Raw genomic sequence first — 14,674 nt, 5'->3', positions numbered from 1 at the left:
ATATTCAATTGATTATCTTCGGGAAAAAAAAATTCAAATCCCAATATGCAAAAGGCACCAGCCAATCTGACTTAGGATTTATCAGAGCCAGAACGTTATATTTTGCGAATTATAAAGCAGATTTTGTTTCTGGCTGTAATTGCAGCGTTTGCGATCTCCAGGGGACGTCAAGATGATTGTTTGAATAACAGACAGAAGACGTCAAGAAAAATGGTTCTGCCCTAAGTTGATGACCAAGCTAAAACTTCAAACAAACAGTAGTTTCTTTCCCAAAGGACAAAATGACGCGGCCCAAAAGAGTCCTGGCTGACAGGCACTATGTCTAAAAATCTATGATGCCTCAAGGAACAGGTCATCCAGTTTTTAAAGATCCTGTAACATCATGTCAACATATAAAACCAGGCATTTCACTTATAACCATACAATTAACCTTTGCACTTCTGGGCTTCACTCTCACATTGCTCCCGCCCAAAACAGAATATTCCGGAAATATTTCTTTTTTTAAGAGGCGAAGGCAGCACAGAGCAAGCTTACACACAATACCGTGGGCAGATTCATTTCCAGTGTAGGAAATTGGTTCAGAATAACAGGCAAAGTCTAGACTCCACTCAGTGACCTCAAGCTAGAAGGGTTTAAGTATGCCACAGTTAGCAATGCGTGAAAAGCAGAGTCAGGCTGAGACCTACGTGAATAGTTTGCTTAGCCTACGGCTGGCTACGATTAGCCGTAATTCATTTGATTAAAATCAATACCCAAGGCTGGACCTGCTGCAGGGAAAGTCCAGAAGAAAGATGAAGCTGATTTTGCAATGTTATAGTACAATGATTTGTAAATGCACGGATCAATCACACATGGGACAGCGACACAGAAAGGAGAGAGCGTAAGTGCGTGAGCGAGAAAAAGCAGAATTAGGCACTCAAAAACCTTCACCGTTCAGGGGCTGGCGGTATAGGGTCGAAAAGTCCAACCAACGTTTAAAGATGCATCCTGGGGTCTACTTTCAGGGCCCTTTCTATGCAGCAGTAGTGCAGTAAGGGGGGGGCGGGGGGGGGGGGGACATCTGCTCTAAGGGCAAAACACCCCTCCTCCTCTACTACGACTACTATTTATTATTTCTATAGCGCTGAAAAGGTGTACGCGACACTGTACATTTTAACATACAATAGACAGTCCCTGCTCAGAAGAGCTTACAATCTAATTTAGACAGGACATTTCAGGGTTGGGGAGGTTACAATAGGTCTAGGTATCTGACAGCAGGTATCTGCCACCCCACCCCACCCCCGCTCCTCTCCTTGCCATGAGTGCATGCCCCTTGCCTTCCCCCTATCTTTTTTTACTTCCCCGGTACGAAGTTGCTGCTCACGTGAGCATCGGCGCTCTCTCTGACATCACTTCTTGGACCTGCATCTAGGAAGTGACATCAGAGGGCGAGCCAACACTGACATAGGCATGCTGCTCACGACGGAGAAGTAAAAAAGGTGCGGGGAAGGGAGCGTGCGCACAGCAGGGGGGGGCAGGGAAGAGGGCGGGGGAGGAGCGCAATCTGCCCAGTTGGCGCTCACCCTTACTACGCCACTGCTAATCAGTGTTAATTATGAAAGAGCTGTTGTGTGAAATGAATGTACAGTGTTCCCCCCGCGCATTCGCGGTTCATGAATCGTGGACTCGCTCATTCGTGGTCTGCTCCCTTCCTGTAGTAAAGTCGGGCTACACCAATCAGGAGCTGCGTGTCAATTAGTGCCCATTGTAACAATTAAGTTAAGTGCTATTGTATAACTTGTGTACACAATTTTGTGTGCTAGTCATTAAACTGTGCGCTCAAGTTTACAGAATTAGGGGGAGGGTACCCGCTTTGCACATAGCACATGCGCTCTATTGGGCAAAGAGTAGCCACTATTGTGTATATTACTACTAATCATTCCTATAGCGCTAACTAGACATACGCAGCGCTGTACATCAAAACACAGAAGAGACAGTCCCTGCTCCATAGAGCTTACAATCTAGTCAAGACAGACAAACTGCCCAAGAAGGTGCATCAGGTGGGGGAATTACAGAGAGACATTGGTGCTTAGCAGGTGGGTTGGAGTAGCGTAAAAGAAGTGGGCTTTGAGTCTGGATTTGAAGACTGCCAGAGGCGGAGCTTGACGTATCGAGTCAGGATTCCGGAATGTTGCTATTATTTGGAATCCCCAAAGAGCAGCAACATTCCATACTTCTATTAATCATTTCTGTAACGCAACTAGATATACATAGCACTGTACATCAAAACACAGAAGAGACAGTCCCTGCTCCAAAGAGCTTACAATCTAGTCAAGACAGACAAACTGCCCAAGAAGGTGCATCAGGTGGGGGAATTACAGAGAGACATTGGTGCTTAGCAGGTGGGTTGGAGTAGCGTAAAAGAAGTGGGCTTTGAGTCTGGATTTGAAGACTGCCAGAGGCGGAGCTTGACGTATCGAGTCAGGATTCCGGAATGTTGCTATTATTTGGAATCCCCAAAGAGCAGCAACATTCCATACTTCTATTAATCATTTCTGTAACGCAACTAGATATACATAGCACTGTACATCAAAACACAGAAGAGACAGTCCCTGCTCCAAAGAGCTTACAATCTAGTCAAGACAGACAAACTGCACAAGAAGGTGCATCAGATATTGGTGCTTAGCAGGTGGGTTGGAGTAGCGTAAAAGAAGTGGGCTTTGAGTCTGGATTTGAAGACTGCCAGAGGCGGAGCTTGACGTATCGAGTCAGGATTCCGGAATGTTGCTATTATTTGGAATCCCCAAAGAGCAGCAACATTCCATACTTCTATTAATCATTTCTGTAACGCAACTAGATATACATAGCACTGTACATCAAAACACAGAAGAGACAGTCCCTGCTCCAAAGAGCTTACAATCTAGTCAAGACAGACAAACTGCCCAAGAAGGTGCATCAGGTGGGGGAATTACAGAGAGACATTGGTGCTTAGCAGGTGGGTTGGAGTAGCGTAAAAGAAGTGGGCTTTGAGTCTGGATTTGAAGACTGCCAGAGGCGGAGCTTGACGTATCGAGTCAGGATTCCGGAATGTTGCTATTATTTGGAATCCCCAAAGAGCAGCAACATTCCATACTTCTATTAATCATTTCTGTAACGCAACTAGATATACATAGCACTGTACATCAAAACACAGAAGAGACAGTCCCTGCCCCAAAGATCTTGCAGTCTAGTCAGGACAGACAAACTGGACAAGAAGGTGCATTGGGTGGGGGAATTACAGAGAGACATTGGTGCTTAGCAGGTGGGTTGGAGCTTGGAATTGGAAGCAGCTTATGCATCTACGTGAACCAGTGGATGCTATCAATTATTGATGTAATTTGGCACCAATTACGGGTTCCACGTGCCTCATGCTGCATCCCGTAGCGTGCCACCTTAAAGGAAGCGTGGCTGGGGGAGGGGCAGGCACATGCTCAAAAGATGTGCACAATGCGCTACAATTCCAAGGATCTGGAACCCAACTTCTGTGCCAGGATTTACAGCAGGTTTCAGCTGAACTAAGTTGGACGCAGAATCCCCACTGGCTCACTCCGAAGCCCCCTTTATAGAAAACGGCTGAATGTCGATTTTTCCCGGCCCCTGTCAAATGGCACAATTTACTGAACCCAGCCCTATATGTAAAGAGAATAAACTAATAATGGCATTTTTGGGGACAAAAAAAAAACCAGTCCAAAACCCCTCCACTAACATTTTTCTGGCTGCCTGTTCTTAAAACCATTACGATAGTCCTTTCTCTATGGCAGATCGAGTGGGACACGTTTGAACAGGCAGCTGGTTAAGACGAGGTCACACTGTAGCAGAACATGACAGATCACAGTGCCTGACAAGATTCAGAGGCAAATTTGCTAGAAACAAGGCACGTTAGCAGGGTTTCCTTTTTACAGCCCCGTAGGAAATTAGTTTTGGATGGGGTAATTAATTTACCGAATTCGATGCAATGATTATGATTATTTGAAAGGAAACCCTGCAATGAGAGGTCATAGGATGAAGTTAGGAGGTGATAGGCTCCGGAGTAATCTGAGGGTGGTAGATGCGTGGAACAGTCTCCCAGAAGAGGTGGTGGAGATAAAAACTGTGTCTGAATTCAAGAGGGCTTGGGATAGGCACGTGGGATCTCTCAGAGAGAGAGGAAGAGATAATGGTTACTTATCTGCCATCATGCTATTATGTTTCTATAATCATAAAGTTCTATGACCTCACAATGCAGGTGTAAAGAGCCATAGCCAATAGGGAGAGGAGATGCAAATGTTAAGAGCTTTAGCCAATAGGGAGAGGAGGAGCTAGTGGATGCTCTGGATGGGTCATTTGGCCTTTATCTGCCATCATGTTTCTATAACCATAAAGTTCTATGACATCACAATGCAGGTGTAAAGAGCCTTAGCCAATAGGGAGAGGAGATGCAAATGTTAAGAGCCTTAGCCAATAGGGAGAGGAGGAGCTAGTGGATGCTCTGGATGGCTCATTTGGCCTTTATCTGCCATCATGTTTCTATAACCATAAAGTTCTATGACATCACAATGCAGGTATAAAGTGCCTTAGCCAATAGGGAGAGGAGATGCAAATGTTAAGAGCCTTAGCCAATAGGGAGAGGAGGAGATAGTGGATGTTGCAGACAGACAGACTGGATGGTTCATTTGGCCTTTATCCGTCATCGTGTTTCAATGGGCTCCTTTTATTAAGCTGTGCTAGTGGATTTAGCGCGCACTTAGCATGTGCTACATTGCCACACGCTATACGCTAATGCCTCCATAGATCTTGCATTAGTATTTTTTGTGTAGCACGCGCTAAAAGGAGCCCTATGTTTCTATTATTTGAGTTATGAAAAACTTGGCTGTTTCGTAAATTGAGTTTGATTGTTCCACCTATCATTGCTAGTAGCGTGTTTTTTTTGTGCGTGTGTATATTTGATGCACTCTTTGGTCTTTTTAAAAAATATCTGATGTAATTTTTTGTTAACGCATATTATTTTTGTTATAAACTGTTATATAATGCAATTTTCTACTGAATCATGGGTTCATAGTCAGTGGCGCGCAAGACACCAGCGTGCCGACAATCCAGCACTGACAATTCAGCGCAAGAAAAAAGTGCTCCGTCAAAAGCCTCCAAAAAACTTATTTTTAAAGAGCGCCGACAGGGGTGTGTGGGGGGAAACCCCCCCCCCACTTTAATGCATAGCATTCGCGCTGCTGTTGGGGGAGGTGCAACCCCCCACATTGTCGAGAAAACTGAACTTTTTCCGATTTTTTTCAGGAAAGGTTCCGTTTTCTCTACAATGTGGGGGGTTGCACCCCCCACACACCCCTAATGGCAGCGCATACACTATGCATTAAAGTGGGGGGTTCCCCCCCCCCCCCGTCAGAGCTCTTTAAAAATAATTTTTTCGGTGGCGCGCTTCTTTCATGCGCTGGATTGTCAGCGCTGGATCGTCGGCGCGCTGGTGTCTGGCATGCGATTATCCCGTCACCGAATCATGTATTAAGAGATGTAGTAAGATAATAAATACTGAAGGTAAAGCTATTTCTACTTTATATAATCAACTCTGTGACTTTCACGATGTATTTTCCATTGAAGCTCAAGCTAAATGGTCACAAAAATTTAATATCTCCTTATCACAATCTGAATGAAAAATCTTTTGACCCCCAAACTAATAGACCTTATCTTTCCTAATGTGGAATGCAATGTGGAACGGCCAAACTTCTTGAAGAGGACAATTGCTGGCATTGCTCAGCCTCATCAGGCACGTTACCACACATGCGTTTTGAATGTGATGCAATCTGTCCAGTTTGAAAGAAAATTAGGGTAACTATCAAAACCGGTTCATAGACAACGGCGCAAAAGACAAAGGCGCGCCCCGACAATTGAGCGCAGCGCGGAGGCGCGCACCGCTCAAAATTACTGTTTTTAGGGGCTCCGACGGGGGGTTTTGTTGGGGAACCCCCCCACTTTACTTAATAGACATTACGCTGGCGTTATGGGGGGTTCGGGGAGTTGTAACCCTCCACATTTTACTGTAAACTTAACTTTTTCCCTAAAAACAGGGAAAAAGTGAAGTTTTCAGTAAAATATGGGGGGTTACAACCCCCCAAGCCCCCCACAATGCCCCCATAACGCGGCACGATGTCCATTAAGTAAAGTGGGGGGTTCCCCCCCCCACACCCCCGTCGGAGCCCTAAAAACAGTAATTTTGAGCGGTGCGCGCCTCCGCGCTGCACTCAATTGTCTGGGCACGCCTTTGTCCCGGCGCGCTTTTGACCTGACACCATCAAAAGCATTACTAACTGTACCTCTGAAATATCAGGTTTGAGGTTTATTTAAAGATTTGATATACCGCCTTATTAAAGTTGAAAGCGGTACCCCTGTATAGGTCATTAGTGAGGCAGCACTTGGAGTATTGTGTTCAATTCTGGAGGCCGTATCTGGTGAAGGATATAAAAAGACTTGAAGTGGTCCAGAGGAAGGTGACAAAAATGGTAAGGGGTTTGAACGAAAAGAAGTATAAGAAAAGACTGGAAGATCTAAATATGTCTACTCTGGAGGAGAGGAGGGACAGGGGAGATATGATACAGACGTTTAAATACTTGAAATGTATTATTATAGAACCAAATCTTTTTCAGAGAAGAAGAAATGGTAAAACCAGAGGAGAAATTCTTCTTCATGGAGAGGGTGGTAAATGCCTGGAATGCCTTCCTGAGGGAAGTGGTGGAGAGGAAAATGGTGCATTTTTGAATGGATTTAACTTATGGGCAGACTGGATGGACCATTTAGGTCTTTATCTGCTGTCATTTACTATGTTAAGTAAAGTATAATAACAACGTACATTAGAAACAAATAACAAATAATGCTACAAACAGTCAAACACACTGACAAACATTAACTTACCAATACAGGATGGAAATGGGCAGAAATACAATTTGCATAAAGAGAAAGAGAGGGGAAGAGGGACCAAAACAAAAGGAAGGTGGACAAAATATAAATAGTCTAGAACAGGGCTGCCCAAGTCCGGTCCTCGAGATCTACTGGCAGGCCAGGTTTTGTGTACATCCGCAATGAATATGCATGAGAGAGATTTGCCTGCACTGGCTTCTTGGTATGCAAATCTCTCTCATGCATATTCATTGCGGATATCCTGAAAACCTGGCCTGCCAGTAGATCTCGAGGACCGGACTTGGGCAGCCCTGGTCTAGAGCAGTGGTTCCCAACCCTGTCCTGGAGGACCACCAGGCCAATCAGGTTTTCAGGATAGCCCTAATGAATATGCATGGAGCAGATTTGCATGCCTCTCATTTTTATTATATGCAAATCTCTCTCATGCATATTCATTAGGGCTAGCCTGAAAACCCGATTGGCCTGGTGGTCCTCCAGGATAGGGTTGGGAACCAGTGGTCTAGAGCAATGTCAAATAAGCTAACTTGATTAAAAAATGGCAAGGAACAGATTTCCATTGCCGTCCTTAGAAGGACTATTATACACCAAAAAGAAAGGCCTTCAAGTTACTTTTAAATTTGTCAAGGGATGTCATTTCTCTTATATAATTTGGTGCTGAATTCCAGATGGTGGGGGCCGTGACAGAAAAAATGCTAGTGCGCAGAGTGTTAACGTATCTTAAAGAGGGGATGGATAGCAAGTTTTGATTAGATGAACGCAATGTACGATGGGGGGATGGGGGATTAATAGCCTGTTAATCAAATCAGGTTGGCCGGAAGTTTTGGTCTTGTAAGTCGGTAACATTATTTTATAGGAAATTCGATGATCTAAAGGCAGCCAGTGAGCATTGATCAAAAGAGGTGGGACGTGATCGTTTGATGCTATTATTCTGCAATCCTTACATCGTTGGTTTGGAGATTGTTCTGGTAATCCGAAACTAATCGATATGTTGATTTCAGTTGGTATTCATTACGCATTACGCCCACACCACATAGTTCTAGGCGGTTCACATGTAGAAGAACGGTACAATCAGTAAGCGAAATACAATTGACTTAAAAATACCTTAAAATCATACCGCTATTGAAAAACTATTGAGCTGGCGTGAGTTCTAGCCCCCTAGCGCAGGGTTAGCGTGCACTAAAAACCCTAGCGAACCTTAGTGAAAGGAGCCCTATATCCTCTTTCAACCTATGCGCAGCACCATATTTGGTCGCCCTTTGACCGTTACTTAAAAGATACTCCTATAATGTTCTAATTGTCTGCTGTGTTTAATGATAATAATATAAACCTGATTGCTACAATCTATATTTTTCTCTTTGACATCTTCCTGTGTGTTTCATACTTTGTTAATCTTTTAAAATCCAGTAAAAAATGTGGGAACCCCCTCCCCCCTCCGTTATATAACTTATTTCATGTGGGCTACTGTTGTATTTTACTTCTATTGTTAACTGTCTCCAGCTTTTTTGGTGCTGATGATATCTAAAAACTTGGCTTACTATTAAATAATATTAATAGTCTATGGCTGGTCTGATGTCACAAGAGTTATAGGAAGTGTTTGGTTATATGACAGTAAGAATAATTCAAAATTTGGCATCATTAATCCCATATGCCATGCAATATATTCTGATTAAACATCCGATTAGTTTTAAAATACAGGGCATCAACAGATTTCCTGCCAGGCATTGGCAGTTGCTAAGATGTTTTTATGGGGGGGTGTTATTGGTAATTGCAAATGCTAAGGCTCGACGGCTGATTATAAACTTTTGGCAAAGTGGAAAATGTCTAAAGGGACTTCCTTCCACAAACAATCCCCATCGTGCCAAGCGAAGTTGGAAGATGCTTATCCAATGCAGCTCATGGCTGCAAACGGAGGCTTCCACCAAGGACCGAGTCACACGCAATGAATTCCTCTTCGTAATTACTTTTGGCATCTCTCTCTAACTGTTCTTTCATGCTGAAAGTGCAGACTGTGTTGTGCAAATCAGTCAAACCAACTTTTATTTTAATGGCTTTGTAATTGTGCAGCCTGACATCCAACAGCCACAGTCGGCCACGGTGTTTTAATAAAATCCAGATGTTCTGTGATGGCATCCAGATTACGGGCAGAGCTGAATTGTTTGGACAGAGCTATGACATGGCCTCGGACGGTGGTAGCTAAGGTAACTTTCTGGATCACTGCAGTAGGTTTCCAGATATTTCTATTTGAATATTGCCCTTGTATCAACCTGGTTCTAATGACTCTTGCAAGGCATAGCATGCGAGTGCAATGACAGATTATGCGTGTGCCCCCCCCCCAGGCCCGCCCAGTTCTGCCTGTGTCACACCCCGTTCCGCCCTGCCCCCAGACGGCATCAGCGCATGCACGGACGCGACGTAATGACATCACCGTGTTGCGTCCGTCTACAAATTCTGCCTCCCAAGGTGGATGCTTGGTCCATATCTACAGCCTATATCTATGGGACCCCAATTTGTCATCCCACAGAGTGTCGTTAGCAAAGCGAAAGGTACTCACGCTTGACGGTCTCGGTACAACTTGTTCACTTTGTCCCATTCGAGATCCAGCTGAGACAGGGCGTCTTGTATCTTCACAGTTTCAGCAGGTAAAGCCGTTTTCAGAACCGCTGTCTTTTTCTTCCGCGTGGCCTCCAGGGGGCCTGAAAGCCTCCCCAGGCTGTCCTTCACATTCTGCAACGTCAAGATTTTTAGACAGGAAATAAGACATCAGAGGGAGCAACGAAAGCAGATGGAAGTGACTGTCATGCTCTAAGTACCTCCAATGTTGGCTTTTGTTTTCATTTCTTTGCATTTTATTACATTTAGGATCAGACTTGACACTGTGTGTGAGGCCTTCAAGTTAATTGTTTGCGCCATGTTGTAGGGCTAATAGATTTTACTTTAGTAAAATCCAGACCCCCTAGACCAGTGGTCTCAAACTCGCGGCCCGCCTGGTACTATTTTGAGGCCCTCGGTATGTTTATCATAATCACAAAAGCAAAATAAAACCGTTTCTTGATCATATGTCTCTTTAGCTATAAATGACAATATTATTATTAAGACTTAGCCAAAAGGAAAGATTTATAAACTATAAAGAGTTTTACCTCATGCAAAATTGTCATTTCTTTAATAAGATATTAACTATTTTTTTCTGTGGCCCTCCAAGTACCAACAAATCCAAAATGTGGCCCTGCAAAGGGTTTGAGTTTGAGACCACTGCCCTAGACCCTCCCCCCAGGTCTGCCCAGTCCCGCCCCCGCCCACCACTGCCTGCTCTCATCAGGCAGGAGGTCATCCCTGCATGCACGGATGCCGTCCTGCCCGACGCGATTTCGAGGAAGCTTTTCTAAACCCAGACAAAGTGCCAGGTTTTGAAAAGTCGTCCAGACGTGTGCTCAGAAAGGAGGACATGTCCGGGGCAACCCTAACTCCTGGACACATGGAAATACACACAGAAATCTGAATTAGAGCAACTTTGAAATGTTTGAGCAGTACAGGCAGTCCCCGAGCAAGGGACGAGTTACATTTTTGATCTTAAGTTGAATTCGTACATAACTCAGATCCTGTACAGTACAAAGTCCATAAAAACATGAAACATTAAAGAAACAGTCCTCAAAATAAAGTACTGTAGTTTAAATAGAAAGCAAAGACAGGAGGTTTCACTTACTTTTGTTTTTTATCCGTCCCACCACCACATCCAACATTTCTCCCTCTCATCTGTACCTCAGCCCTCTCCCACCACCATGTCCAATATTTCTCTCTCCCTCCCTACGCCCAACAATTCCCCCTTTCTATTCCCCCACCTCAGCAATTCTTTCCCTCCCTCCCTCCATTCTTCCATCCTATATCCCAAGTTCACGCTCCCCTCTCTCCCTCATTTCTGTGTCCCAAGTTCATGCTCCCTCCCTCCTCCCTTTCCTCCTTTGTCCGAAATTTGTGCTACCTCCCTTCCTTCTGTGTCCCAAAATAAAACTGACTAAATTTTATGTAAACACAGATTACGTATCTATGGAATATTTTCCTTCCAAACATCTCACTGCATTTTACATCAAAGAGGGAACAAATTTAAGTCAACGTTATTTACTTAGGCCGATTCATCTTGCTGCCTTTGATAAAAGAAATCAAATTTTACTGATCTGAGAGAATAACACCAAGTCTCCTTCCATCTCTCTGTCAACTTCAGTACAGTACAAGTTTAATCTTACTCATTCTGTGTCTTTCTAATCATTTAATATTTTCAAAAACACAAAAGAAACAAGTTTGTGTCCTTCAAGTCTACAGAAACTACATGTTGTAGGTTCTTAACTTTTCTTAGATTTTTGTCTTTATCCTTATCAGAAGCTTCTTCTCGTATATTGCTGCTAATTACCGGAGGAGTCAATTCAGAACGGTTTCCAAAGACATCTGGAACAGATTCAGATGGATTCCACTGTGATTGTCGTCAGCCTCCTAAATACTTGACTAGAGTATCAGGTTTGTATTTGCATTATTACAAATGATAAAGGGCATGGAGAACCTTTCATATGCTGAGAGATTGGAGAAGCTGGGGCTCTTCTCCCTAGAAAAGTGGAGACTTAGAGGGGATATGATAGAAACTTACAAGATCATGAAGGGTATAGAGAAAGTAGAGAGGGACAGATTCTTCAGACTGGCCGGGGAAACAAAAACTAGAGGGCCCTCGGAAAAGTTGAAGGGAGACAGATTCAGAACAAATGCCAGGAAGTTCTTCTTCACTCAGAGGGTGGTGGACACCTGGAATGCGCTTCCAGAGGAAGTGGTAGAACAAAGTGGGATTGTGGGTTTCAAAATGGGACTGGACAAGTTCCTGAAGGAAAAGGGGATTGAGGGGTACAAATAGAGGGGTACTATGCAATACAAAATGCGTTAGAGTAATAGATAACTTACAGGTCCTGTGGTCTGACTCAGTAGAGGCGATACTTATGTTCTTATGTACACTATTATATATGTACTAGTGTTAAAGCCCGTTACATTAACAGGTGCTAGAAAGCAGCCCCCTTTCCCTCTCCCCCTCCAGTTCCTCCCTGACTGTCTCTCTGTGGCCCCCTTCTGTCTCCCTCCCCAAAGCAAAGCTGTCTGCCTCCCAATACACCCCTCCCCCCAAAGCAGCCGCCTTTCCCTCTCCCCCTCCAGTTCCTCCCTGTCTCTCCGTGGCCCCCCTTCTGTCTTACCCCCACCAAGCAAAGCTGTCTGCCTCCCAGCACACCCCTCCCCCAAAGCAGCCCCCTTTCCCTCTCCCTCTCCAGTTCGTCCCTGACTGTGTCTCCGTGGCCCCCCTTCTGTCTTGCCCCCCCAAGCAAAGCTGTCTGCCTCGCAGCACACCCCTCCCCCAAAGCTGACCCCATATCGGGTCCTGTTCTCACCATTTAAAGAAAATCAGTGGCTTGTCCCAGTAAGTGGCAGTTCATTTTCTATAGAACTACCTGTTGTCAAATGCTACCTGAAAGAAATATATTTCAACCCTCTGCTCCCTTAGTCCCTTGCCGCCCCCTTCCCACGGTCCCCCATAAAAGGGGAGGAGCCAACGGCGCAGAGACCACTGCAGCTAGCTTCGGAGGCAGCCAGGAGAGTCAGGAGGCAGCTGGGCTGAAGCAGGTGAGCATGTGGTAGGCAGAGAGAGAGCGGAGGGGAGAGGACAGAAAGGCAGGCAAGGCACAGAGAAGGGCAGAGGCGAGAAATAACTCCACCCACCCCTCCGACGTCTGAGCAAATCTTCAATGGAGATCAAGCAGAAAAATTAACATCCATGGAAGTGAGCCTTGAAGACATATGCAGGCAGATAGAAAAATTAAAAACTGACAAATCCATGGGTCTGGACAGAATCCATCCAAGGGTTCTGAAGGAACTAAAGGAGGAAACAGCAGAACTACTGCAGCAAATTTGCAACCTATCCCTGAAAACAGGCGTGATCACGGAGGATTGGAAGATAACCAATGTTACGCCCATCTTTAAAAAGAGATCAAGAGGTGACCCGGGAAACTACAGACCGGTGAGTCTGACCTCGGTTCCGGTGAAAATGGCGGAAGCACTGATAAAAGACAATATCGATGAACATTTTGAAAGAAACAAACTTCTGATAACCAGCCAACATGGATTCTGCAAGGGGAGATTGTGCCTAACGAACTTATTGCACTTCTTCAAAGGAATTAACAAATGAATGGGCAGAGGAGACCCCATAGACATCATATACCTAGACTTCCAAAAAGCCTTTGACAAGGTGCCCCATGAACGTCTACTGCGGAAACTGAAGAACCATGGGGTGGAAGGAGATGTACATAGATGGATCAGAAACTGGTTGGTGGATAGGAAACAGAGGGTAGAAGTAAAGGGCCACTACTCGGACTGGAGGAGGGTCACGAGTGGGGTCCCACAGGGCTTGGTACATGGGCCGCTGCTGTTTAATATATTCATAAATGATCTAGAAACAGGGACGAAGTGTGAGATAATAAAATTTGTGGATGACACTAAACTATTTAGTGGAGCTCGGACTAAAGAGGATTGCGAAGAATTGCAAAGGGACTTGAACAAACTAGGGGAATTGGCGACAAGATGGCAGATGAAGTTCAACGTTGAGAAATGTAAAGTATTACGTGTAGGAAGCAGAAACCTGAGGTACAATTATACGATGGGAGGGATGTTATTGACTGAGAGTACCCAAGAAAGGGACTTGGGGGTAATGGTGGACATGACAATGAAGCCGACGGCACAGTGCGCAGCGGCCGCTAAGAAAGCAAATAGAATGCTAGGTATAATCAAGAAGGGTATTACAACCAGGACAAAAGAAGTTATCCTGCCGTTGTATCGGGCGATGGTGCGCCCGCATCTGGAATACTGCGTCCAATATTGGTCTCCGTACCTTAGGAAGGATATGGCGTTACTCGAGAGGGTTCAGAGGAGAGCGACATGCTTGATAAAAGGGATGGAAAACCTCTCATACGCTGAGAGATTGGAGAAACTGGGTCTCTTTTCCCTGGAGAAGAGGAGACTTAGAGGGGATATGATAGAGACTTACAAGATCATGAGTGGCATAGAGAGAGTGGAGAGGGACAGATTCTTCAAACTTTCAAAGAATCAAAGAACAAGAGGGCATTCAGAAAAGTTGAAAGGGGACAGATTCAAAACCAATGTTAGGATGTTCTTCTTTAACCAACGTGTGGTGGACACCTGGAATGCGCTTCCAGAGAGCGTAATAGGGCAGAGTATGGTACTGGGGTTCAAGAAAGGATTGGACAATGTCCTGCTGGAAAAGGGGATAGAAGGGTATAGAAAGAGGATTACTACACAGGTCCTGGACCTGTTGGGCCGCCGCGTGAGCGGGCTGTTGGGCACGATGGACTTCAGGTCTGACCCAGAGGAGGCATTGCTTATGTTCTTATGTATCTCTGAATTGATTGAATTTGCGCTCTATCCCTATTTATAACAATGTTGTTTAGACATGTCTATGTTATATATGGAAATTGCAGGGAAACAAGATTTTATGTATGTGGTATGGAAACCACATGCGGTATATACTTTTTTAAATAAATAAATTAGCATGTGGCCATTAAGACAAAAGATAGAAATCAGCTATTTTCCAGTCATGGTAAAAATGGCCTTAACGGACAGGAACAACCTGCTCATGGCATGCTAAGGTCAGTGGTGTAGAAAGAGTAGGAGGCATCTGGGGCAATGGTGCCCCACCTCCCTTACCCTCCTCTCCACG

The 14,674-nt window shown here is 44.7% G+C and overlaps 1 protein-coding gene across 12 annotated transcripts in view; it reads right to left on the bottom strand.

The window, feature by feature from the left end:
• Nucleotides 1-14,674, bottom strand: part of DMD (dystrophin) — a 2,510,493-nt gene that overhangs the window by 1,122,661 nt on the left and 1,373,158 nt on the right. For all 12 annotated transcript variants that reach the window (XM_033949686.1, XM_033949693.1, XM_033949692.1 and 9 more), the window contains one exon: nucleotides 9,473-9,645. In XM_033949686.1, the coding sequence (XP_033805577.1) occupies nucleotides 9,473-9,645 (173 nt within the window). The remainder of the gene's footprint in view (nucleotides 1-9,472; nucleotides 9,646-14,674) is intronic.

The sequence above is a fragment of the Geotrypetes seraphini genome, chromosome 6 (assembly GCF_902459505.1).
Source record: "Geotrypetes seraphini chromosome 6, aGeoSer1.1, whole genome shotgun sequence".
In the NCBI taxonomy this organism is placed as follows: Eukaryota; Metazoa; Chordata; class Amphibia; order Gymnophiona; family Dermophiidae; genus Geotrypetes; species Geotrypetes seraphini.
Note: the sequence above shows the minus strand (reverse complement) of the source record. Positions and strands in the feature narration are given on the sequence as shown.